Source organism: Rhinolophus ferrumequinum, chromosome 6 (genome assembly GCF_004115265.2).
Source record: "Rhinolophus ferrumequinum isolate MPI-CBG mRhiFer1 chromosome 6, mRhiFer1_v1.p, whole genome shotgun sequence".
In the NCBI taxonomy this organism is placed as follows: domain Eukaryota; kingdom Metazoa; phylum Chordata; class Mammalia; order Chiroptera; family Rhinolophidae; genus Rhinolophus; species Rhinolophus ferrumequinum.
Window position 1 is genome coordinate 50938915 of NC_046289.1, and position 24394 is coordinate 50963308.

The window sequence follows — 24394 nt, forward strand, 5'->3', positions numbered from 1 at the left end:
TGATAAGTATATTTAAAAATTTTGAGCCTCATTTTCCTGCTTTGTCAAATTTGTAGCAAATAAGGAGAGAATTTACATTTCAGTCTTATCTAGAAAAAGAATTATAAGCTCAATATGGCGCCTGCGCAGAATAATCAGTCCCAAATTCTTTTTTTAAAACTCGAGGCCAGTTACAAATAAGTAGTATTTGTTAAATGAGTAAACATGCCATATACTTTTTACTTTAATTTAGAAACTTAAAAGTGTATATTTAATTTTGTTTATGAAACCATCAATATTGATTAATTCAGATGATTACAGATTTGTTATTCTTACTTACATTTGAATGCTTAAATTTTGTTTAGAATTTTTTTTCAGTTTTCTAAATTCAGGCAACACCACAGAAACAAGATCAACAGTAAAATAAATTATTGCAGCTTCTGGGCTTAGTGATCCCCATAGTGTCGGGCAATATCATACACTTTGGGGAAGAACTTCTTTAAGGGAAAGACTTTATCTGACAGTCTTGTTTTCTGAGGTGTCTTCACCACTTTGTGCTTTGGGTACTTCATTTTTTTTCATATTCGCGGACCAGTGAAAACAGAAGAGTTCTCCAAATTGAGCAAACTACTCTTAAATTCTTATATCTCTTCCTATGGTGTGTACATTTTAAGACGTAATGATTGTTTTTCTCCAAAGATAAGATTAGTGTCCGTGGCAGCTGTGCAATTGTGGGTTCTTGTGCTTGAGGCAGCTTTTCCTCAAGAAATTCCTTAAATTTCTTGTTAATTATTTCTAATCAAAAGTATAAAAGGGTCAGAGTAGTAAATGTATTTATTATTACAAAACTGGGTAGCCCATCTTCAGAGAATAAGAGGAAATGTTCATTATCTAGATTTAAAGGGTCAAAGTCTGCCGTAACTAGAGAGCAAGTTGAGTATAGTTGTAAAGCAATTGCCAGGGACAGTTCACCTTTAAAGAAGTCACTGAAGTTGTAAGAAATTATAGTTTCCTGAAAAGCATTTTTGACTTCTGAGTAACTGAACAGATGATCAGTTTGCCCGACGAGCTCAGCTTCAGTTTCAGCGTTTCTGCTTTTATGTCGTTGATTAAAAACAACTTGCATTTCAATCTCTTTTTCCATTTATTACTAGTTTAGTTTTACCTTATTGTTTCTATATCCAACCTTTATATTATTAGGATACAAGTGAGCCCTTGTGTTCTATATTGCTAGGTTGTTTGTGTGTGTTGGATTATACATGTATGCACTATTTTCAGTAGAAATTTATGTATTTTATAATTGGTAATCTCTTCAGAATACCTATTCTGTCCTATAAAAAGCAATGAAATGATAGGTAAAAAAGAAGAGTTGAGCAAAATATTTATTACCCTCGGCTTTCCTAAAATCACAGTGATTAGGGAAAGAAAAAGAGCATTATCCAAGAAGGACAAGGAATATTGAAGAGGAGATAACAAGAACAAAATACTGGAAACTGGAAAGCAGATAGAAGAGTAGTATAGTATCTGACTTAGCAGGCAGACCCAGGGAAGCCAAATCCCGTGTTTCCCTGAAAATAATCCCCAGTTAAGCTCTCAGCCAGACGGACACATTTAGTACATTATGACGATGTTCCAGAAGATGACATGGCTGTAATTGAATAAATGTAGATTGTTGTACATGAAAAAAATAAGATATCCCCTGAAAAAAAGCCATAATGGAGCAAAAATTACTATATAAGACCCCGGTCTTATTTTCAGGGAAACATGGTCATAAACCAGCAGTGGAAACACGAGAACAGCCCAGTTTGCACTGTTAAGATTTTGAAACATAGTCCTCAGACTTTTTCCTATGCATATGGTTAAAGGCATAATGCTCACACTTCTGTAATCCACCTTTCTTATTTAACAATACATTGATATATCTACATCATTTTAATGACTAAATATTTCATTCTATGGATGCATTGTACATTTTAAAAATTAACCAATTCCCTGGTTGTTTGGACATTTAGGTTTTCAGATTGTTCATTGTTTTAAATAATCCTACAAGGAAAAGCCTAACCCTAATAATAAAAGAAATTTCTAAAAGTGGAATTGTTGGATTAAAGGTTTTTTAAAAATCATTGATAAAAATTGTCTTCCCGATAGATGTATCAAGTTTACTCCTTCCATTAATATATAAAAATACTTCCATCATTAGCATATTATATAGATAAATTTGAGAGCCCATGCTTAAAAGTTCATATGCATGCAGCCACATGAATTTATTAGAAACAATGGTAGAAAACTGCTTAATTGACTTGATTAGCTTTGGGCATAATTCAAATGAAAGTCAGACATAGTGCCTTGATTGTGGTCTCTAAATACCATTTTCTGCAAAGAAACCAGACTTCCTTGGATAAATGGCTAATTCCAGGTCTAGGAAAAGAAATGTATAAGAGCCTAGAAAACACTGTCATACCAGAAAACAAGGAAGCTGTTGGAGGTCTGTCAAAGAAGATTCAGGAGGAGGCACCTTTCCAGTTTCCCTCTGGCCAAAGCTGAGATAATTTTAGCATCAGTAAGGATAACATCCGCAAGAGATTGAATGAAGCTCATTATGTTTTACTCCATGAGTTAATAATTTACAAAATCATAGTTACCTTTGAAATATGCTCTTAAATATTCCAGCTGATCAAGAGGAATGAAAACTATCACCATTTTACCCTCCAGTGATTAATAGATGTAGACAATGGTCACCAGTGACTGCTAACCTCACAAAGAGATAGCAGTCAAACATTTTGTGCCTCTTAATGGAAATACACATACCACTTATGAAGCAGTCCTGCCGAAAGTCAAATCTGATCCTGATCAAGCCTCTGGATCTAACCACCTCTTTACTAGAAATGCAGGAAACAAACATGTTAAATGATACCATGAGAGATTCAATCAGCAAAATCCAGACTGGAAAACTATAGGACAAATTACCCTGTTTCTTCAACAACTGAATTGCAAGGAAAAAAGAGCTGGATTCAAAGAGGCTTCAGAGATACATCTATGAATACAATTTATGGACTGATTTGGATCCTGATTTGAGCAAACAACAAAAAATGAGATTATTGGGGAAACAGGAAAACTAGGTATTTGATGGTTTTAAGGATTTTTACAATTATTTTTGGTGTTTACATTTCAAAAGGAGCCCTTTTAGAGATGCAAATTGAAATACTTAAAAATGCAATGATACGGTATTTAAGATTTGCTGAAAAATTATTAAGGAGTTGGTGTTGGGTAATGTGTGGGAATACAGTTGAAACAAGATTGACCAATGAGTTAATAATTGTTAAAGCTGGATGATGGGTACTTGGGGATTCATTGTACTATTTTCTCTCCCTCTGTTTTTATTAGAAATTTTCTGTAAAGGTTTTTTAAAAATGTGACTCAAATTCATATAGAAACTCATTCATTACTGTTGTTATTTTAGCAATAATTCATTATAATGGCCTATATTCATAATGATTTTTAATAATGATTTTTTTAGTGGAATTAAACTTGAAGCAGTCAAGCTAACATAATTATATTCTGCTCCAGTTAAAATGAATGATTAATTGATTTCAACTGCTAGGGTGAATGCTTGAAGCTTTCAGTCATTCAGCAGTCTTAGCAAGCACCATTGGATTCCTCATTGCTCACTAGTTTTTGTGGGGCTTGCTAGCTATTTAAGGAAAATGTGTATTTTCTGTTAAAACATGTCAGAGAGTGATCAGGTTATCCACATTTAACCTGTGTGTCCCTTATTAGAATAAATGTTAAGTAGCTCGGTATAGTAAACTAGATTCTATTCTTTCTCGTTTCAATGATAATGATCCCTAGCAGTGGAAAGATATCCTGTAATTGTTTGTTCTCAGTGTAAAAGTAATTAGAATAATTTGATATAACGTAGGTTGTCTTGTATAAAAAGTGCTTCCATTGCATGAGTTTTAGAAAACCTTTTGGGAAAGTGAAAGCTATTTGGTAATATTGAACAAATTAAGCAATTTTATTCTTCATTTTAAATGTATACTTTTTCTTTTGCCTTTTGGGCATGGAAGTTAACCTTTGTATTTCTAAACAGAAAAGGCCAGTTTTTATAAATTAAGGTGTCAAAATGTTGTGATTAATTTTTAATTATTTAGTTTTATGATTGTAGTTAGTTTTAGTTAGTTTTCACTTTTCATAAGTCCCTGTTGATGACAGCTCTGATTAGGTGAATTGCCCTGTTAAGCATTTTTTCCCCCTTCTCCCTCTCCCTTGAAATCTTCTCATAGGATGTTTGGAATTCTTCGGCTCCTATGGTATGCGTATGCTTATTTGCGTGCACTGGTTGCCTGAGTTATTCATTGGAGAGGTATTTCTTAAGCATTTGTTTGGGCCAGCTCCTCTGCTCCATGATAGGAATACAGTACTGAACTGAACACTGTCTGGTAGGTGACACAGATATTAATCAAATAATTATGTGAATGAACACATGTGCGATTCCAACCATGGCCAGTGCTGTGCTTGGAAGGCCCTTGGTGCCCCACGCATGTCACACAGGGATGGGGCGGAGGGAGGACGTGGGACCAAGTCAGGAAGGTCACGAAATGCTTCCCCAAGAAAGTGATAAATTGAGCCCAAATCTGAAGGCTGAAAAGAGGTTAAATAGGTCAAATCGTTGTTTTTAATAATGTTTCATGATTATATTTGCTCCTGATTTTATTATATGTAAACCCAGCCATTCAGATTCCTTTGTGTATTTTTTTTAAATGATTTTTACTTTTTGCTTAGCATTGTGCTCATTTACTGAGGTGCAGGCTTCTACTTTGCCAGGTGCTACACTTTGTTATTGTTCTTACGGATGTCGTCCCAGCAGTGTGGGAGTTGTGATAGGCCCTTGGCTTTTCCAACTTTCACCTTGTGTCACGACGACCATCTACTCAGGATCGGGACATCCAACCTCCTAGTGCTGAGCGAGGCGTCCCTCTGCACCGCTGCTCTCTAGAGCTCTGTATGTCTTTCTGTCACAGCACACACCACATTGTAATGTAATCGTGCCTCATCTGAGCCAAGCTCTTGAAAGAATCACCTATACTCACTAGCCGCCTCAACTTCCATTCACTTATCAACTGCATTTTGTCCCCACAGCCCCCAGGGACTGCAATCCGTGCTCTCAGGGAGCTCATAGTTTGTGGACAGAGCCCAACAGTTAAAATGCAGAGGCATTTGTGCTGTAAAATAGACAAATACAGGGTGCCTAAACTCTCAGAGGAGGTGCACACGAGAGCCCGACTTCCCAGAGGAGATAGGCTTGAGCTGAGGTTTAGCGTTCCGGTAAGAGTGTGCTCTAACAGACGTGCTCTAACCAAAGTCTCACTCCAGTCCAAACTCACTGTCAGTCTTTCAGAAATGACGTAATTGCAGGGCAGTGCCGTGCCTTGACTGTTTCCGCGCTGTCTGTTTTCCGGCCGGAGGGTATGCCTTTCCCTCTTTCTGGATTGTCTGTGCCCTCTTGGTTCTCTACAGGACTGCGCTTTAGTAATCCCTGTTTTCCTTGAACTTGGTTATAGTAAGTGTTCAATAAACATTTGTATTTTAATAAAGGGTATTTGGTTTGTAAATAAGCAATGAATTTAATTTCACAAGATAAGCACAAAAGTTAGTCTCATTACAACACATTACTAACACCCATACTTCTAATTTTTAACATCTCTGACTCTAAATCCTCTGGTAGCACAACTCCTCCTCTCACCCCCAGAGAGAAATTGTCTTTCAAAATCGAATATGCAGTTATATTTATAGAATATAAAACGTACCTACCATGTTTTGCACAAATGGGAAAAGCACAGCTTAGCTTTGGAGCACAGCTTTACTCTGGAGTAAGTAACAAGTTTATAACTCTTGGCACAAGAAGTGGATTCAGAAGGCTCAAATTAGAAATTAAATGTGGAGGCCCTCGATGCATCATGCATGTAGACAAGTGTTTTCTTTAGCTAAATTGTGGTATTTTTTGACTATTTCATAATGAAAAGTGAAAGTTAAAAGTTTTGTAGATGGTATTTTACTGCAGTAAACCTACTGGTCAACATTTCTCTATAAAGTTTTTCTACAAAATTCTGGTTCCATGGGGCTTAAATATTCAGGAAAACAAAAGTTGGGAGTGTACATGGATTCGAGAGTCAAATGGAAATGCTGAGTTAAAATCAAACAGGTTTTTGCTTTTATTTTCATGTACTGATTTTTTTTTTAAATGAGTTCCTTCTTAGACCCTCTACTATAGTCACACTGGTTGTGATCTCTAAAAGGGTCTTACAGTGTGCAGTGCTCCCAAACTAGGTACCTCTTCTGTTCGTTCTTCCTCTAGAGAGTCTGGGTTCTGCAGAAACATTTTGGGAATTGCTGCTTAGATGCTGGGTACCTTTGTGGGGTCTCTAGCCAGGGACAGGTTCTCCTTGCGGAATTCTTGCTGGGCTTGGAGTTTCATGTCTGTTACAGCACAGCGCTGACAGACAATGGGTGGTAGAGATTCAGAGGATAGGCCCTTAACTTTCTCCTTCACTCTTACAAGCAGCTCTGCTTCTGTGGTACTCATGAAAACAGCTGCTTGGGACAGTGGTCTCACTTTGTTAATCTTGTACCACATACTTAAAAGTCTTCAATTCACACTTCTAATAAGGGAATATTTATTTATGAATTACGCAAATGTATGAGTGCACTATTACTACTATGAGTGTTTTAAAATATGCAAAAATTTTAAGGGATGACAAAATTAATGAAGTTATATTTCTTCCCTCATTCCAGTGGGTGGTTTTACACACACCTTGATGTGTACACAACCCACTTTGTGAATCTCTGGCTTTAGAGGCAGTTTACATATCTTCCAAATCAACTAGCTAGCACCCTCCCTGTATTCCTGATTTAAGTGTGCTTTCCCATGGAACACTAGCTGTTGAAGAATGCAGGCCACCTCCAGGTATTCTAAAGCAGTTTGAAGAAACAGTAAATGGAAACGCAAATATTAATAAATATGTATTGTCTGATTTCATGTGTGTGAAATTTTTTTAAGTTTGTAAAAACATTATAAAAAATGTCTAGATTGATACATTAAAAACTTCTTTCTGAGCATTGGAATTAAGGCTCTTGGGAGAGGAAGAGTATTTTTACTTTTTATCTTTCTGTACTGCTTGAATTTTTTATGAACTTGGATTCTTTTTATAATAAATTTTAAGAATCACTAAATACATTGCGATGTCAAATATTTATAATGCATTGTCAATGATGATTGTTGAAGTTGGATGATGGGAACATTGGGCTTCATTATACTGTTTCTACTTTTATGTATATTTAAATATTTCCATAATAAAAAATAAAAAATTAAAATGCATTGCTAAAAGATTCTGTAGAAATACACCACATAGTTAACAGTGATTATCTTCGGGGTGGGAGAAGGAGAGTTGGGGAGTAGAACTTCAGGTTTCTACCCTCTGATAACTTCTATGCTCACAGCATGTATTGTTTTTATAATGAGAACACACACACGCACACTGCAGAGCCCCCTGCAAAGGGTTTCATGTGTAAACTGGAGTATAAAATACGTGTTTGACTTCCTAGATTTTTGTTATTTTCTAAGGGAATATACAAAATGAAAGTGCAAGCCAAGGGTGTTTATAATGTGGAGGGCTCCGCCATTCTGTAACATGATTCGACGATTGTTTTATAAGAGGATTCTTCAGCCTGTTACATAATAAAGGTGTAACTCCAAGGCAAAGCCAAATGCAGCTTCAGGGAGAGCACAGCTAGCAGTCCGCCGTGGACGGTTTGCACTGGGAGCCAGTTACCAGGCTCTGTAATGGGACAGCGTCTTAACAGGAGAGACCTCATTAGAGCTCTCACCTGGGCTCCAAGGGAACTAATAAGTAAAGGATGTTTTCTGTTGCTGGCTGACCTGCTAGGCTGCATTCATAGATACGTAGAATCTAGAAGGAGGGAAATGATAGTTCATTAACTACGTGACCTTGTAAAAGTGAAGCTCTAGGTAGCTCATCTGTGAATCAAGGATGATAATATTAGTCACCTCAGGACGTGATGAGGATTAAATGAGAATGTTTGCATATGGTGAGCACTCAGATGCCAACCATTCTTGTTTTCATGTGGAAGACTGCTCACTGAACTGAGAACATGGAGCTTTTGAGCAGGTGTCTAATGATAAAGTGTCTTCTCAGACAGGCATGTGGTTAGGGATGACTGGTGTCTGGTTTTCCCATTACCCTTGCCCGGTTTCGGAGTGGGCATGTGACTCAATCTGGCCAATAAGATACAAAGAGATTTCTCCTCGTCTTTCTCTGGATGCTGTCGTGTCTAAGTGTGCTGCCTGGAATCACAGCAGCCAACCTGCTCTCAGCCCGAGGCTGAAGCCGACGTCATGGCTGGCAGAGCAAAGAGACACTTCATCTTAGTGGCATTACTGAGCTGCTGGGTCAGCCATCCCTGAAGCCCACCCTACTTTGGGACTTCCTTTTTGTGAGATTAAAAACAATTTATTTTTTAACAGTTTGAGTTAGCTTCCCAAAGCATCATAATTGGGAAGATTTGAGGTGAGAGTGGTGAAGATGTGAGGTAAGAGTGGTGGCATTTATTCAGTCGTATGTATTGAGCACTTTGGAATACAAAAATAAGTTCTGAGACGTGGGACAAGGGCTTCTGGTAAAGATAGCAGCTTGAACACATCCTGCCTCTTTTCTACTTGGAATTGAACCCATCTGCGTCTCCTGAGAAAAGCAGCTGCTGGGCCGTCCAGAAGGCAGACAAGGCCTGGATGTGGGTGGGGCTTCAGCCTTTGCAGACTCCTGACAGCGCTGGAGCATGCCAGCCTTTGTGCCCGAGGCCTGTAACAAGGTGCCCTAAAGAGGTGGCCGGGGGAAGGTCTTCGTGAGTGTTACCTGGTCGCCCTCGTTCCGGAGGAGCTGAACAGATGGATTGAGTTCCCATCAGCTTTGAGCTGGAGAGGTGAGGAGACTGGGAAGGGCTTTGTCCTAGTGCTTCACCCGACGACTGGCAATCTCTCTGCTGCTGGGCTTGGGCCAGGGGAGGTTGTGCCTGTTCCTTCTACTGCTTTGGGAACGCTGCCCCTTAAGATACCCCAGTGGCTGGAAAAGATGCCCAGTGAGCAAACAAAGGAAAGGAAGATTCCTAATGTAGCCCAGCAGCCAGAGAGAAGAATTACAAGCAGAACCCTCCTCAGTACAGAAATAACTGCTGGCATAGATAACTTGAACCAAAAAAAACACACACCAAAACAGCAAAAAAGATTTAAATGCACCACACATACGCACAGTGATTTTCTGGGACCAAAAAAAAAGAAAAAGTTTTGATGTAAAAATTTCAAGAGATGAGTTGAAGGAGGACGTGGTCACTGTTGATGTGTGAATTAGTGTCCTGGAAGATAGAATGATACACCTCAAGGCACGGAGCAAAAATAGAGACAAATCAGAAAATGGATAGAAATGGAGAAGGAGGTGGGGAAAGTGACAGAAGAGGCAACTGATAATGCAAGAAAAGTTTCTGAGTGAAGAGAGCCTTGCATGTCACAGAATTCCAGTAAGAATTGATGATAAAAAGACTTAAATATATTGTATCTCTGAGCTACAAGAATAGAGAAAAATCATACAAGTTTTTACAGAGAAGAACAAGTTACTCTTAAATGAGAATCACCTTGTGTTGGACTGTTTATCTACAGCACTGGAAGCTACAGTGTGGAAAACCCAACCACTGAGAGAAAAGGACGGTATGGAAATTGACCGAGGCAGACCTCCTGCACCTTCAGTTCACTCAGTCCTTTGGACCAAAATAACCCAAGAATATGTTCCCAGTTGCTATTACTTAGCAAATAAATTCAAAGTCTCCAAAACAGTGGGGAAGAATATAAAATCATATAAATATAAAACAGAAGAATATGAAAATCTTAGAATGGGATCATCACCCTAATCGGGGTGTAGTATCAGCCCCTGGATACTCAAAGCCCAGAGAAGCTCGTCCCTCTGACTGTTGTGTGTCGCTGGGTCCTCCACTCTGTAAAAGTCTATTTTTTTCCTGAATTGATCACATCACCATCTGCCTTAACAACTCTAAAAACTGTCTGACACTAAAAATAATAAGCAAATCAGCAAATCTGGGCATCAGAGGTGCATTGAAAGGAGGGAAGCATTCCAAAGGATTCATCTGGGCACTGGCTGTGGAACTGGTGGGGGAAGTGAAAGTATTCTAAAGTTTGTAGTGGCAGCAATGGAAGAGTATTCTGGTGAATGAAGTGTGTATCTGGCTTTCATACAATGGTAAATAAAATTTTATCTGATTATGAGCAACAGAAAGTGGAAAGTACCTGGAAATAGAGTGGAAATCTACACGAGAAGTCATAATAAGAAGATGGAAAGGGAAAATAATGGCAATTTGGTCAACCTGCAAAAATAAAAGTAAAAAGGAGGAAATAAGTCAACAAATAAATAAGACAGTAGGAGGAGTCCAGTCATGCTCAATGAGAATGGACCAGATTTTCCCATTAAAGGAGACATTTAGATTGAGCTAAAAATACTAGTAAACCAGCTACACACTATCTAGAAGGAAAAATATCTAAAAAAAATTTTATGGAAACATAAATAAAAGTTGATAATAAAGGTATTGACAAAGATATCAAGCAAATATAATGAAAATCGGCGTAGCAGAATTAATAGCAGACAAGGAGGAATTTAAGGTTGAAGACACTATAAAAGGGATATACTATGAAACAACACAAGGCCCATATGCAGAATTAACATTGGTAGACCTATGTGTTTTAGGAAAGCAATATGGCAATATCATATATATATATATGTATTTATATATATTTATAACATATTTATATAATGTTATATATATTGTGTATATATATATTATATATATATATATATTTACATATATATATTTAAGATGTTGCCATATTGCTAGGTCAAATATATATATTTCTAGCAATTCCACTGCTAGAAATATTTCCAATTATTGGGCATATATAGGATATAAGGATGTTACATGCAGCGTTTTTCAGAGGGGCAAAAAACGAAGCAAAGTGAAGGCACATCAGTATGAGGCTAATTGAATAAGTTAAGACACAGCTCAAATGTAGAATATGATGCAGTCATGAAAAATAATGAGCTAAACCACTTGACCTGGAAAGATTTCAGGAGGTACTGTTGAGTAAGTAAATCAATTTGCTGAAAAGAATGTATAATATAATTACGTTTTTGTAAAACAGCGACAACTGCCCTCTATATGAGAATGAGAATGGGTACATACGTTAGGGTCTATGACCCTAGAAAAAATTTCATTACGCCTCTACTTGTTAATGTGGCTCAGGGGACAGGACACTTGCTCAAGCAAGAAGAGTAGGGAAAAGATTGCACTAACCCCTCCAGCATGTGTAATTCTACTTATATAGAAATTAGAATAAAGATCCATCTCTCCTGACTTACAGGGATACTAATAATATATCATTAACCGAAAAATAAAAAATAAAAGCAAGTTGCCGAGTAATCTGTTTACTATGATTCTACTTTGGTGAAAACAAAAAGCTCTGAGTGTGTATAAATGCTTGTGGATGTTTGAAGGAATAAGGTAACAGGTTGTGGCTATTCTCTACCCTAAGTTACTGGGGTGGGTGGGGGGTGGATACAAAGAGATGATTAGCTTTCTCTTTGCACATCTTTGCATTGTTTCACATGTTGTTTTTATGCTTTTGTAAAACATCTTAATGAGAAATTGAAAACAACTACACAAACAAAACCCAAGAACACGTTACCGCTTCTGCCCTCCAGAGTTTCACAGTCTCATCTAGATACCTTCCCATATTTGAGGTGTTAATTTGGTCTCCATGGTCTCCAGGGAAGAAACATAAGAGCAGAAGTTACCGCCAGGCAGATTTCCTCTCTGCAAGGGCTCCCTTCACTGGAGGTGTTCAGCCACAGGTTTGATGTCCCCTGAGAGGAACGTTTTGGACTAGGTCAGTGTTGTCCCAAATTTTCTGATGAGAAGAATTACCCAGGGTACTTGTGAAAAATAAAAATCTCTGGCATCTGTCCTTGACCCACTGAACTAGAATCTCCGGAAGCTGTATTTTCATTAGTGCCCGGGTGATGTGCGTCGTCCGGCAGGGTGAGAAACACTGGTCTGCATTCTTGCTCCTCAGTGTGGCCTGGGACCGGTGGCAGAGGCGTCAGCAATGGCATCACCTGAGAGCTTGCTAGACATGCAGGATCTCGGGCCCCATGGCAGACCCACTGAGTCAAAGTGGCGTTTGACAAGGTCCCTTCGCCCAGTAGTTTGAGATGCCCTGTTCTAGATGATCCTAATGGTCATTCCCAGCTCTCACTTATTTGACATGAAGGTATCTCTGATCCTAATAGAAAATCCTTTTTGTGGTAGACGTATTTGGAAAGTAAAACTTGAGTCAAGGAACACGGGTGTTTCAATGAACGGACTGAGACAGCCCCGGAGCCAGGACAAGCGGAGGCGAGTGGGCGGGAAGAGATGCGGACGTCCTGGGGGGAGGCGAAGGCAGCCCCACCCCAACTTGGCTTTGCTTTTGAGCGGAGTGAGGAAGCAGTGAACTCTCTCTTGAACAGATACAGCAGTTGGAGTTCATCATTTAATTGGAAAAACAGGACCTACTTGTAAAAAGATGGCTGTCACTGGTCAATGCAACATGTAGTTAGCACATGTCCACTCTGTGCCGCAGTGGGCTGGGTGCTTAGGATAAAGCTGTGAACACTAGGAACTCTCCCTGACTTCACAGAGCTTCAAGTCCAGTGGAGGAGACAGACGGTAAGTCAATTGGCAGGCTGTAGGGCGCGATGACTGAAGCACTCGCCTTGGGTGCACAATTTAAGGGGGCTCCAAAAACTCAGTTATTGGGATAAATAATTGTTTAATGCAATATTTTTTTAAAAAAATCAAGATTAATGCAAAAATCTATGATGAATAACTGTCAAAATTGTATAGAAAGGCAAAATCGGTATTACTGATTTCTCATTTTGTTCATGGCTCCTCGAGTCGTGGCTACAATAATTTTACCAGAAGAATGGAAAGATGGTAAGAGTATGCATAGCAGGGAGAGATGGTATAGACTTGTATCGGGTGGGATAATTCTGGTTAAGTTATCCTTGAGGCAGTAACACCTAATCTGGGACTGGAGGCATAGAAAGAAGCCGGGAGAAGGGGTAGGGGTGTAAGCCTCAGAACAGGCGAAGGCCCAGAGGTCGGACAGAGCTTTGCACTGTTGAAGGAACAGCAAGATGGCCCATGAGTCTAGACCCCTGGTTCTCAAACTCTGCACGTTAGAATCATCTGGAAAGCTGTTGAGTCTCAATACCCAGGCCTTGCCCCAGACCAAATAAACTCTCTAGGGGTGGGGCTGAGACGTGGGCAGTTTTTAAAGCTTCCAAGGCAGTTCTAATGTGCAGGCTGGGCTGGGACCTGGTGAACAATAAATGATGTAGTGAATGAGGGACAAGTAGTGGGAGATTTGAGTGGAGACCTGGAGGCCCTGGAAATTATTTTGGACTTTTCCCAAAGAGCATTGGGAAGTCATTTGAAGGGCTTTAAGCAGGAAAATATGATCTGACTTTTTTTCCCCCCAAGATCACTCTGGCTGCTGTCATACGAATGGGTTGAAAGAGAAGAGCTGACACAGCAGAAAGAGTTGGAAAATTATGACAAACATCCAGGTAAGAAAGAGTCGTGGCTTGGGACAGAATGGTGGCAGTAGAGGTGGAAAGATGTAGACACAGTGAAGAAATACAGGTAGAATTCATAGGACTTGGGCATTGTTCGATTTGATGAGGGGCCAAAAGAGAGGAAACATGGTGGATCCCCAGCCCACCAGTGTCTGGCATCAGCAATGGAGGGGTGGGGATGACATTCACCACGGAGCTACAGAAAATAGCATGGGAGGAGCAAGTTTGGGGGTGCAGGGAGGATAGAGTGGGTTCAAGTTTGAACACTCTGAGTTTGTGAGACAGCAAAGGGGGAGCTCTCATGTGGGAATGGTTGCCTCACTCTAGAGTCAGCCCTGTTCTTGTGGGAATGGGACCTCTCATTATGGGTCATAAATAAAGCCACAGGAGTGGGTGAGATCGCCTCAGAGAACCGAATGAGCAGAGAAGGGGGCGAGGCCTGCACTCTGGAGAGGGCCAACCTTAAAAGGTTGAGTAGAGGGCAGGGAGCAGAGAGGAGACTGAGAAGAGGGGGGAGATCAGCCGGGCATGAATAACTGAGGGCCAAGTGAAGAGTGGAGAGCGTCCTTCAAGTTACAGCGAGGCGTTCAAAGGAGAAAAACATCCTGTGGGCTGGGCTGAGCTAGGAAATAACTGGAGAAAAGAACTGGGCAAGGACAGATAAGTAAGATTCAGTTAGGCAGGGAGGAGAAAAGCCTGGAGGAAAGAGGAAGAGGGAGGAGGTATAAGAAAAGGCAGAGATGAGAAGGGATGAGGTGTGTCGGGGGCCATTTATCATGCACAGATCGTTGGGATCTGAGGAGAAGCAGGTGGTGTAAGATTACATTGGCAGGTAGATGACAGTTTTCGGGATTGACTTCTTTAGCCCTCCTCTTGCTTGTCTCTTTAAAAAATTTGTTTTAAATTTATTTTTCAATTACAGTTGACATACAATATCCTATTAGTTTCAGATGAGCAACATAGTGATGAGATACTTATATACCTCAGGAAGTGACCTCCCCGATAAGTCTAGCACTCACCTGGCACCATACATAGTTATTACAGTGTTATTGACTATATTCCCTATGCTGTGCTTCACATCCCCATGACTGTTTTGTAACTGCCAATTTGTACTTCTTAATCCTTCACCTTTTCCACCCATCCCCCATCTCCCCTCCCATCTGGAGACCTCTTGCTTGTCTCTTTATTTCCCATCCATCTGACTGACTTTCCTCTACTCCAGGCTCCGTGGGTGAGCAGGCATTGCACTGGGCAGCTTGGCTTCTTGCTTTGCCATCCCAGAGATGCGTAATTGCCATCAAAGCTTTCGCAATATTTACAGCAACAGTATCAAGGTGAACAGGGAGGACAAGTCAGCTTTGCTGTGGAGGAGAGAGCATTCATTTTCGTGCTGAATGGAGAGCTTGTTTTCTTCTCTCTCACTTCAGTACACCTCCAAGAGCCCGGCTGCAGTGTAATCAACATTCTGTTTCTTTCCTTGGGCTCTCGTATATGTAAAAGCACAAACAGGCTTTTGCCTGAAAGGCAACCTGCCAGCGTTATCTTTCCTGAGTGGGCTCGTAAATACAGGTTCTTTGGAGAGAGGTGCATATAATGAGCGTATGAGCCAGCATTTTGCATGTGCAATGAACAGATGTGGCTGCGTTATTCAGTTTCCCTGTTTGACTTCCCGACTCAATGTACTTCAGAAAATATGTGATCTCGATGAACACATCTTCCCAATTCAACATAATCCATGCCAAGAGGAGTTTTAAATGTTCCAGTGAACCATTTGTCATGTTGGTGGCTTATTGAGTTTCCTGCCCAAACTGTTATGACGTACTGTGTCATTTCAAGTTTTCCTACTAAAGATGAAATAATTTCTATTTATATTTCATGTGCAACTGTAGTAATATCGAAACACGTCACACTATAGTAGAAAAATGTTTTTAATTCTGCCCTTTCTTTTCTTATTATTTTTACATTGCGAAATGTGACATTCAGACCAAGAAACGAGTGCCTAACATATATATGTACAGTTTTAAAACATGGTTATAAAAATGAGCCCCTGTGCAACGACCACCTGGAGTGAGAAGTACAGTCTTGCTGGCACCTGGATCTCTGGTGTGCACTCCCTCCTTCCTGCCATTACCACAGCATCTTATTGCTGTGATTTTATTGCTTTTACTTAGAATTTGACCGCCTGTTTATCCATCCCTAATGATATAGTGTAGTTTTGCTTGTCTCGTACTATATATATTTTTTGTGTCTGTGCAAATGCACAAATCCATGAGTGCTTATTTAAATTTTGTACCCTGGGTGCGTCCTTGCTTCACTCTAGAGTCAGCCCTGTTCTTGTTGTGTATGTAGCTTTGGTTCATCTTTTTCACTGCTGTTTAATATTCCATTAGTAAGACTACACCACAGCTCACTTATTCATGGTACTGGTGGACATTTGGGCTATTTCTGGTTGTGATGATTTCAAGGCTGATAGGAATATTCCTTTACATGTCTCCTGGGACATGTGTATGGACTCTCTAGAGCAGGGGTGTCCAAACTGTGGCCCGCTGGCCAACTGTGGCCCGCAATCCATTGTTAATTGGCCCACAGCAAATTCCAAAAATATATTTAGTTTACTTAAATAAACCAGGTGAGGCAATACGTACGTCACCTCGAGTGAGTGGCCCGGCTATTTGTGTATTTTACCGCATATGGCCCTTGGTAAAAAACGTTGAAAAAAGTATGGACACCCCTCCTCTAGAGTATATACCAAAGAGTATTTGCCAAAAGTAATACAGCAGCCCCTTCCCCCCTTATCCGCAATGCATGTATGTTCCAAGAATCCCAGTGGATGCCTGAGACCATGGATTGTACGGAAAGCTTACATACCATGTTTTGTTCCTTACATGTACAAACCTTTTCACTCAAAGGAAGCACTTTGCGGCTTCTCTTTGGCATGTCTGAATTGCCAGCATCACTAGTTTTATGCTTTGGGGTCATTATGAAGTACAATAAGGGTCACTTGAACACAAGCACTGCAGTACCTTGACAGTTGATCTGATAACCGAGACAGATACTGAGTGACTAATGGGTGGGGAGTGTCTGCGGTGTGGACACTGGGCAAGGAGATGATTCATCTCTCGGGTGAGAGGGAGCCGGACAATGTGAGATTTCACCACGCTACTCAGAACAGCTCACGATATAAAACTTATGAATTGTTTATTTCTGGAATTTTCCATTTAATATTTTGGGACGGTGGTTAACTCGGGGTAACTGAAACTGGGAAAGTAAAATGAAGAAGAATGGGGGAGGACTACTGTATTTTACATTCATCCTGGACAGTTAACGGTAAAACATGGAAATCCAATGCAAACACGATTTTATTGTAAATCTTAATACTTTAACCATAATGGGAAAGGTTGTCCATTTTAAATCTATCACTTCTAGACACACACACACTTTACCTGAAAGTATGGTCAGATACTTTTGCAGGCAAGGATTGCATTGAGGACACAATGCAACATTGACCCCGCTGGTCTTCCTCCCCTTGCCTCCATATCCTTTAGTTTTGTGGGTCTTTCCAAGGGAGGTAAAAGTGAATCATGCAAGGTGATCTTAAATTGATTTAAGTCAGAGGCACACATAGCTTCAGGAGTTTTGTTTTCACCGGCTCTGGTCTACCCTGCTCTGGTGAAGACCATGGGAATTATGAGCTGTGTAGAGCTGAGCCTTTGCTCAGGTTAGGCTGTGAAATGTGCACTCGTGCTCCTTCTCTCTGAACTACTTGAAACACACATCCAAGTGATTACCATACCTAGTGTTTCCTTTACATGCTCTGTGATGAAATTTGCTGATGAAACATCATTAATTCATTTATTGGACAGTTTGAAATTTGACATCTAACTCTTTGAGCTATTCCAAGTTTTCCATTAGCTTTTGTTGCAATCATTAGTAAAAGAGGAAAATCTGGACAACACAACTAGTGGTTAATTGGAATTTTACTTTATTGAAGCACCAGTTTTGTGATAAAGAAGTACCTTTCCAGCATGGTTCAATGAACTGATCAGAATAAACTAGCAAAGAAATATGGGAAATTTGACTTAATTGGTAAAGACATTTTAAATTGGAACAAAAGGTCTGAAATGGCTCTTACATTTATACTTATTTGCACATATTAGCACTTAATCAGAGATAAAATTGGGAAATTTTTACTTACGCTAATATTTGAGTAAAGTTACATAATGTAGTTCTTAAAAGCTTGGTGTATAATAGTGAAACATACTTCCCCTTTAAATCTAAACTTTATGCAAAATTCTTTATATACCTTTGGTTTCCAAATAAGGCAACTATTCCAAATAAGAAAGAAGATCATTTATTCTTTACACTGGGTCCTCATTAAAGCTCATGTGTTCTTTCCCTTCAGTTTTTTAGAGGTTACATTACATCTCACAAAATTTTTCTCCTGGGTTGGGTGAAGTTGTAGATCATCCATGTTTTCTAAGCAAAATGTTATTCTGAAGAGAAAACATAAAGCAAACAGCATTAAATTTTACATGGAGCTTATTGAAGTGCTTCATCCTTTTTCAAATAATCAATTGGTGTAACACATGCTATGTTATTTAAAAAATTGGATTCTTATGTTTGCAAATATTTTCATAACTTCCGAGAAAAGCAAAATCCAAGTCAGTGTAAGGTTTCCTGGCGCTTTGCTTTGGGGATGATTTCAGTTCTATAAAAACTAAAACTCCTGGGGCAGTCCTCCTTAGTCCTCCCTTATAAGCGCTCATCCAAGTTTTGAGGGTAGCTATTGTTCCTTCCACTGTATCACCCTATGTCAAGGGCAAATATTCACAATTCCTTCAACTGTTCCTCACAGGCAGACTTCACTCCGCAGCCTTCCTTCTTCCAGTGTGCTCCAATTTGTCAATGACGTTCTTAAAGGTCCCTGGGCTTGAGGCCATTGTCACTCGCCTCTGCCTTAGTCATGTAAGCCCTGCCCCTTCCTCTTATTGGTGCAGACACTGTCCAGCCAGAGAGGACATCACATTTGGTTTGGGTCTCTCTTGGAGACCAACAGATAGACTGCTTTGACTAGTAGCTTGACATGAGGTGCTATTTTTTTGTTACTTAACTTCAATTGTATCTATTAGAAAAAATTTAGCCGAAGTGAAGAGAATTCTATTTTATGGCTTCCTTTGTCTTTCAAGTGCCTCTGAGATCAAGTCTTTACCAAATCACACTTTTTACATTAAAATAGTGTAGAAGCCAGACAAAGACAATATTGCATGGTATTTCTTATGTGAAATCTAAAAAAAAAAGACAGACTCATAGAAAAAGTGTAGAAAAGTGGCTCCTCGGGGCTGGGTGGAGGGGGAAACAAGGAGAAGTTGGTAAAAGGGCACAAACTTTCAGTTATAAGAGGAATAAAGGCTGAGGATCTAATGTCAAATGTGGTGACTATAGTTGGTAACATTATTGTAAAAATGAAATTTGTTAATAGGGAAAACTTAAATGTCAATAACAAAAATGAAAAATATGTGAAGAGAGGGATGTATTAATTAACTAGATGGGGGGATCCTTTCACAATGTATCTATATATCAAATCCCATGATGCACCCTTTAAATATCTTACAATGTTATTTATTAAATACACCTCAATAAAGCTGAAATAAAAAGTGTTCTCAGTAGTTTATAAATGCATTCTTGAAAAATTAAAATAGTAGAGAAATACAGTAAAATGTTAAAGATCCTCTTCTCTATCACCCTTCACCAATGTCACGTCCCTCCTTGCTTTCATGGTTTGGTTTCTGTCTTTCCAGATCTATTTCTTTACACATATATCATTCACATGTGAACATAAAGATTTTTGTAAATATTTTTCTGAAAATTTTTCTTGTCACCAAATAATGTACTTGGAGACTTGTCATATTAGTACGTATAAATCTATTTCTTTTTTTTTCACCTGCTGCATGACATTCCATTGTACAGATATACAATGCATTTAGCCATTTTCCTATTGATGGATATTGAGATTTTTTTTCCCCAATGGTTTTCTATTTATAAATAGTATTGTAACAAACATTTTGTACATATACGGAAAAGGCTCCATGTCACACATTGCTTCTGGTACGGCAATTTCTGTCAAATAAAAACATTACAGTGTGTCCTCATCCACCTTATTCACTGGATCTGGTACTGTGTGACTTCTTCCTCTTCCCCAAGTCACAATGACCAAGAAAGGTAAATGTTTTGAATCAATTCAGGACATCGAGGCAGCCACAACAGCGCAACTAAAAACACTCACCAAAGAGGACTTCCAGAACTGCTTCAGAAAGTGGTAAGAACCAAGGAATAAGTGTGTTCGAAGTGAAGGGGAATATTTTGAGGGGGATTAATAGCAATGTGTCTTTTACTGTAATATATATTTTTTAAATTTAAACTTTCATCATATTTTTTTTATCACACCTTGTATATCTGATGCCCACGGTAAGGTAGGTGCTCACCAAATATTAGTTGTGGAGTGAACTTCCCCTGCAGACACTCTGTAACTTACACTCCCACTACAAGTGTATAAGAATGACCATTTCTCCACACTTTTGCCAACTCTGCATGTTACCCGTCTTTTAATTCCTGCCAAATTAGTGGGCGACTGGAGATAATTTCATTGATTTTTGTTTTGCGTTTATATGATTACTGTGGAAACTGAACATCTTCTCATTATGTTTAGCCAATCACTTTGTATGTCCTGCTGCAGGGCTAGTATTTTCTGCCCTTTCTCTTTACCCTGCAATAGATCTTCTCATCCCTGACTTTGTGCCTTTAGGAGAGAAGAATCACCTCTCACCAAATTCTGCCTGTGGAGTCACAGAGCAAGTGAATTAACCATTTTCCCCTCTTAAGCAGAGAGATTAAGACCACAAATTTAAGTGTTTGCGTCCTGGCTCTGGGAATTTGGTTTGTAGGAGGTAATTAAACGTTGGTAATTGTTATTAGTCTCATGAGATACATCTTATAATTCCCATTCATTACTAAAGAACTAAGTCTTAGAGAGGTGCAGTTATTCTCTGAGTTATTCTACATATTCATTCCACGTAGGTGGTAAGCAGTGAAGTCACAATTAGAGTTTACTTTGCTCCCTGCCTACGCCTCCTGGCCTCCCCCAAAATGTGTCACAGTACAGGCTCAACAGCATCAAGCTGAACTCATTTCTCTCTTCTTAGGCTTCCTAGGCCATGCAGTACTAGACCCTCGCTAGTCCAAGTGTGGTCCGTGGACCAGCAGCAGCATCAGCAGTGGCACCAGCAGCAGCAGCAGCGGGACCAGCAGCAGCAGCAGCAGGACCAGCAGCAGCAGCGGGACCAGCAGCATCAGCAGCGGGACCAGCAGCAGCAGCAGCGGGACCAGCAGCAGCAGCAGCAGCGGGACCAGCAGCAGCAGCAGCAGGACCAGCAGCAGCAGCGGGACCAGCAGCATCAGCAGCGGGACCAGCAGCAGCAGCAGCGGGACCAGCAGCAGCAGCAGCAGCGGGACCAGCAGCATCAGCAGCGGGACCAGCAGCAGCAGCAGCGGGACCAGCAGCAGCAGCGGGACCAGCAGCAGCAGCAGCAGGACCAGCATCAGCCGTGGGACCAGCAGCAGCAGCCCAGGGAGCAGGTTAGAAATTCAGAATCTCAGGCCCCACCCCAGACCTCCTGAAGCGGAACTGCATTTTAACATGGTTCCCGGAGGATTTGTGGGTACATTAGAAGCTTGAGAAGTCCTGGGATGGAGCATTATTAGTAACACTAATGCATCTTGTTTTCCTAATTAGGCCCTGGAGTTTCTTTATGCAAAGAGCCACAGCTCAGCTTGTTCTGGGTATCCCCAGTGGCAGCTGGTACTGTGAAGACATACAGGAGGCGCTCAGTACTTACAACTAAAAACAAACTCGAGGCCTCACAGCCCTTCCCCTCTTTTCGGCATGTGCCTCCTATGAGGAAGGGTTTGGTGTGCATCTGTGTTAATGTCCAGCACCACAACTCTGCTAGATCACACTAAGGAAAGGCAGATCAATAGGATAATGGAGGAAGGAGCTGCCGGCAACAATGCACTGGCAACAAAATGGGCAAGGAATCAGACAAACCCGAGTCAGATCTGGGCTTGGACAATTATTGGTGGTGTCCCCAAGCTGTGTAGCTTCTGTGAGCCTTAGTTTCCAAATCCGCAACAGCCAATACTACCCATTTCAAAGGGTCATTGGGAAAATCACATGAGATCGATGCTGTAATGCCCACGGTGCAGTGGGATCTCAGAAGGGGCCTTTTCCTCCTGCTCCTCTTTCCTTCTTGAGAACCACGTGGGTAAGCACCAGTGAAAACGGTAGTGTTGTCTTTTATACTACCTTTCAGGTCACGTCACCTAGGATTGTCACGAGGAACAGCCACTAGCACTGAAAAATTACTGTCTGGCTGAGAGAATGCAGGGAGGGGCAGCGCTCAGAAGTAGAGCTGATCTAAAGAGCCAAAAAGTCACGCAAGAATAGCTAAGCGTATAAGAGGAGAGAAGCAGTTTAATTTTCTCAAATTGATCATGTGGAGAAATCTGTTGGCAGACTGCAGAGTGTGCTTTTGGTAATTGCTAGGAAGATAAAATCTCAGAGGGTGGTTATGTAAGGTAAGGAATCGGGAGTGGGGGGATGTGGGGGGGTTGTAAATCTGCCCTGGGCCCCCTTCTGGCAGTGAAACCCGAGAGGCCAGGGGGGAGAGTAGTTTGGAGGTGAGGGGCCTGCTGTTTTCCATCTCTTCTGGGGACAAGCCAAAGAGACAAATGGGCTTCCCAACAAAGGAAGTTGGGAGAGGAGAGATGCGTGTCCCGAACACATGGGGAAGAGATAGGAAACGGTCCGAGGAGGACAGAATTCTCCTTTCATGGAGACCTGCGGAACTATAGACAGCTATGGCTGCCATGGCAAAGTATGTGGGCATCCCTGCTGAGAGGACTAAAGGAGCAGCTGGACTATCCTTTCTTTATTCCTTCCTTTATTCCCTACCCCCTCTCTAACCCCGTACTGTCCCCAGAGGCCTTGGGGCCAAGAGAGATGTTAAATCACACAGAGTAGCATTTCTTAAGGGTCATCCATTGGTCCACATCAGAATTTCTCAGGGCTCTTAGTAACAAATGTGTGTCCTGGGTCCCTTTACAGACCACCGTGAATCAGCAGCTCTACAGGTGGGGCTGGGAATTCTGTATATTAAATAAGTTTCCTAGTGATTCTTTGGCATTTTAAGGTTTGGAAGGTGCCACCACAGAGGGAGATTTTTGAGATGGCTGTTAAAAGCAATTTTCTGGGTAAAGCAACAAAACAGAAATGTTGCAGCTGGGTCCTTGCCACTCAAAGTGTGGTCCTTGGACCGGCAGCATGGATGTCACCTGGCGATTCATCCATACTCTGGGATTTGAGAAGCAGTGGGCTACAGAGGTGGTTCTCAAACTGCAGAGGCAGGCGGCTGTTAACCACGGGCAGTGGGCAGAGGCTAGACTGGGGCTCAGAAGACCTGGGTGCAGAGCCTGGTCCTTCCACCTTTGGCTGTGAGAACTCAGGATGCCATTTCACCTTTCTGAGTGTCTAGACTCCATCATTAGGACATAACAGTGTCTACTTCATAAGATACATGCAGATATTAAACTGTGAAAATGCTGGCACTTGTAGATGCTTAAGAGACGTTAGGAGGAGGCTGACTCGACACTCACCTTTGCTGGGTTTCTCCCGCTTTTACTCTGATGTGCTTTAGAATAAGGCCTGAGTAGAGCGGCCCTCTGCCCCACGGGATGATGGTTTGGACTGTGTTCCACACATTGGCCCATACTGCGCTGTTTTCCCGCTTGAACTTGATCATGACCAGCTCGCCAATGTCCACATCCAATGTGATAAGAAGGGAATAGGTTTTATTGCTAGTAATTCCTTCGCCCCTTGAAGATACAATGGAAATCAGACACAGTTTATTCATAACAGCAAAGCGATGCTTAGACGCATTCAGGATGTGTGCAGTTTGCCTAAGTGACTGGGGATGGTCTTTTCTGCTGTATTTTTCAATCTGGTGTTGGACAGACTATGAATGGGGACAGCAGTAGATACACCAGGACTAAAAAGTTTTTCTAGACCAGTAATATTGGGAAAACCATACTATTTTCTGTTAGCATATTAAAATATGTTAATATGTTAATTAATATGTTAGCATATTAAAAAGGCTCCAAGAGTTCCACAATAAAAAGTCTAGTTAACTTTGTTTAGTTGAGACCTCCTAGTTTCTAGGTTAACAAATCGGAACAACTGGCCCTGAAGAGACAGTGGGGCTTTGTCAATGCCCTCGGCACAGTTCAGCTCTTTTTGGTTTGATTAGCACAGTATAGAGCCACACCACAATCTTCTCTCCCCAGGGATGCTTTACTCTTCCCAAATAAATAGAAACTTCTATTAAAACAACAGAGCATAACAGTAATAGAAAACTACATATTAAAAAGATGCACCAATTTAGAGCAAGATTTAAATGCATATTCATGGTTATCGTTACCAGGTTTTCTCACTAATCTCCATTACATTGAAAATATCCCAACATTGACAGAGCACCTAGACACCCGTTCCACTATTTACAACAATCCCTTGGGGAGAGCTCTGGGACAAGGCAGAGGTAACACCGGATTGAGGG

The 24394-nt window shown here is 40.7% G+C and overlaps 1 protein-coding gene across 2 annotated transcripts in view; it reads right to left on the bottom strand.

Annotated features, from left to right (window-relative positions):
- Positions 1 to 17689: 17689 nt before the first annotated feature.
- LIPC (lipase C, hepatic type) overlaps positions 17690 to 24394 on the bottom strand; it is a 148546-nt gene continuing 141841 nt past the window's right edge. For both annotated transcript variants that reach the window (XM_033108661.1, XM_033108660.1), the window contains exons 9-10: positions 23439 to 23657; positions 17690 to 18223 (exon numbers count right to left, since the gene is read on the bottom strand). In XM_033108661.1, coding sequence (XP_032964552.1) covers positions 18112 to 18223; positions 23439 to 23657 — 331 coding nt within the window. In that variant the 3' untranslated portion in view covers positions 17690 to 18111. The remainder of the gene's footprint in view (positions 18224 to 23438; positions 23658 to 24394) is intronic.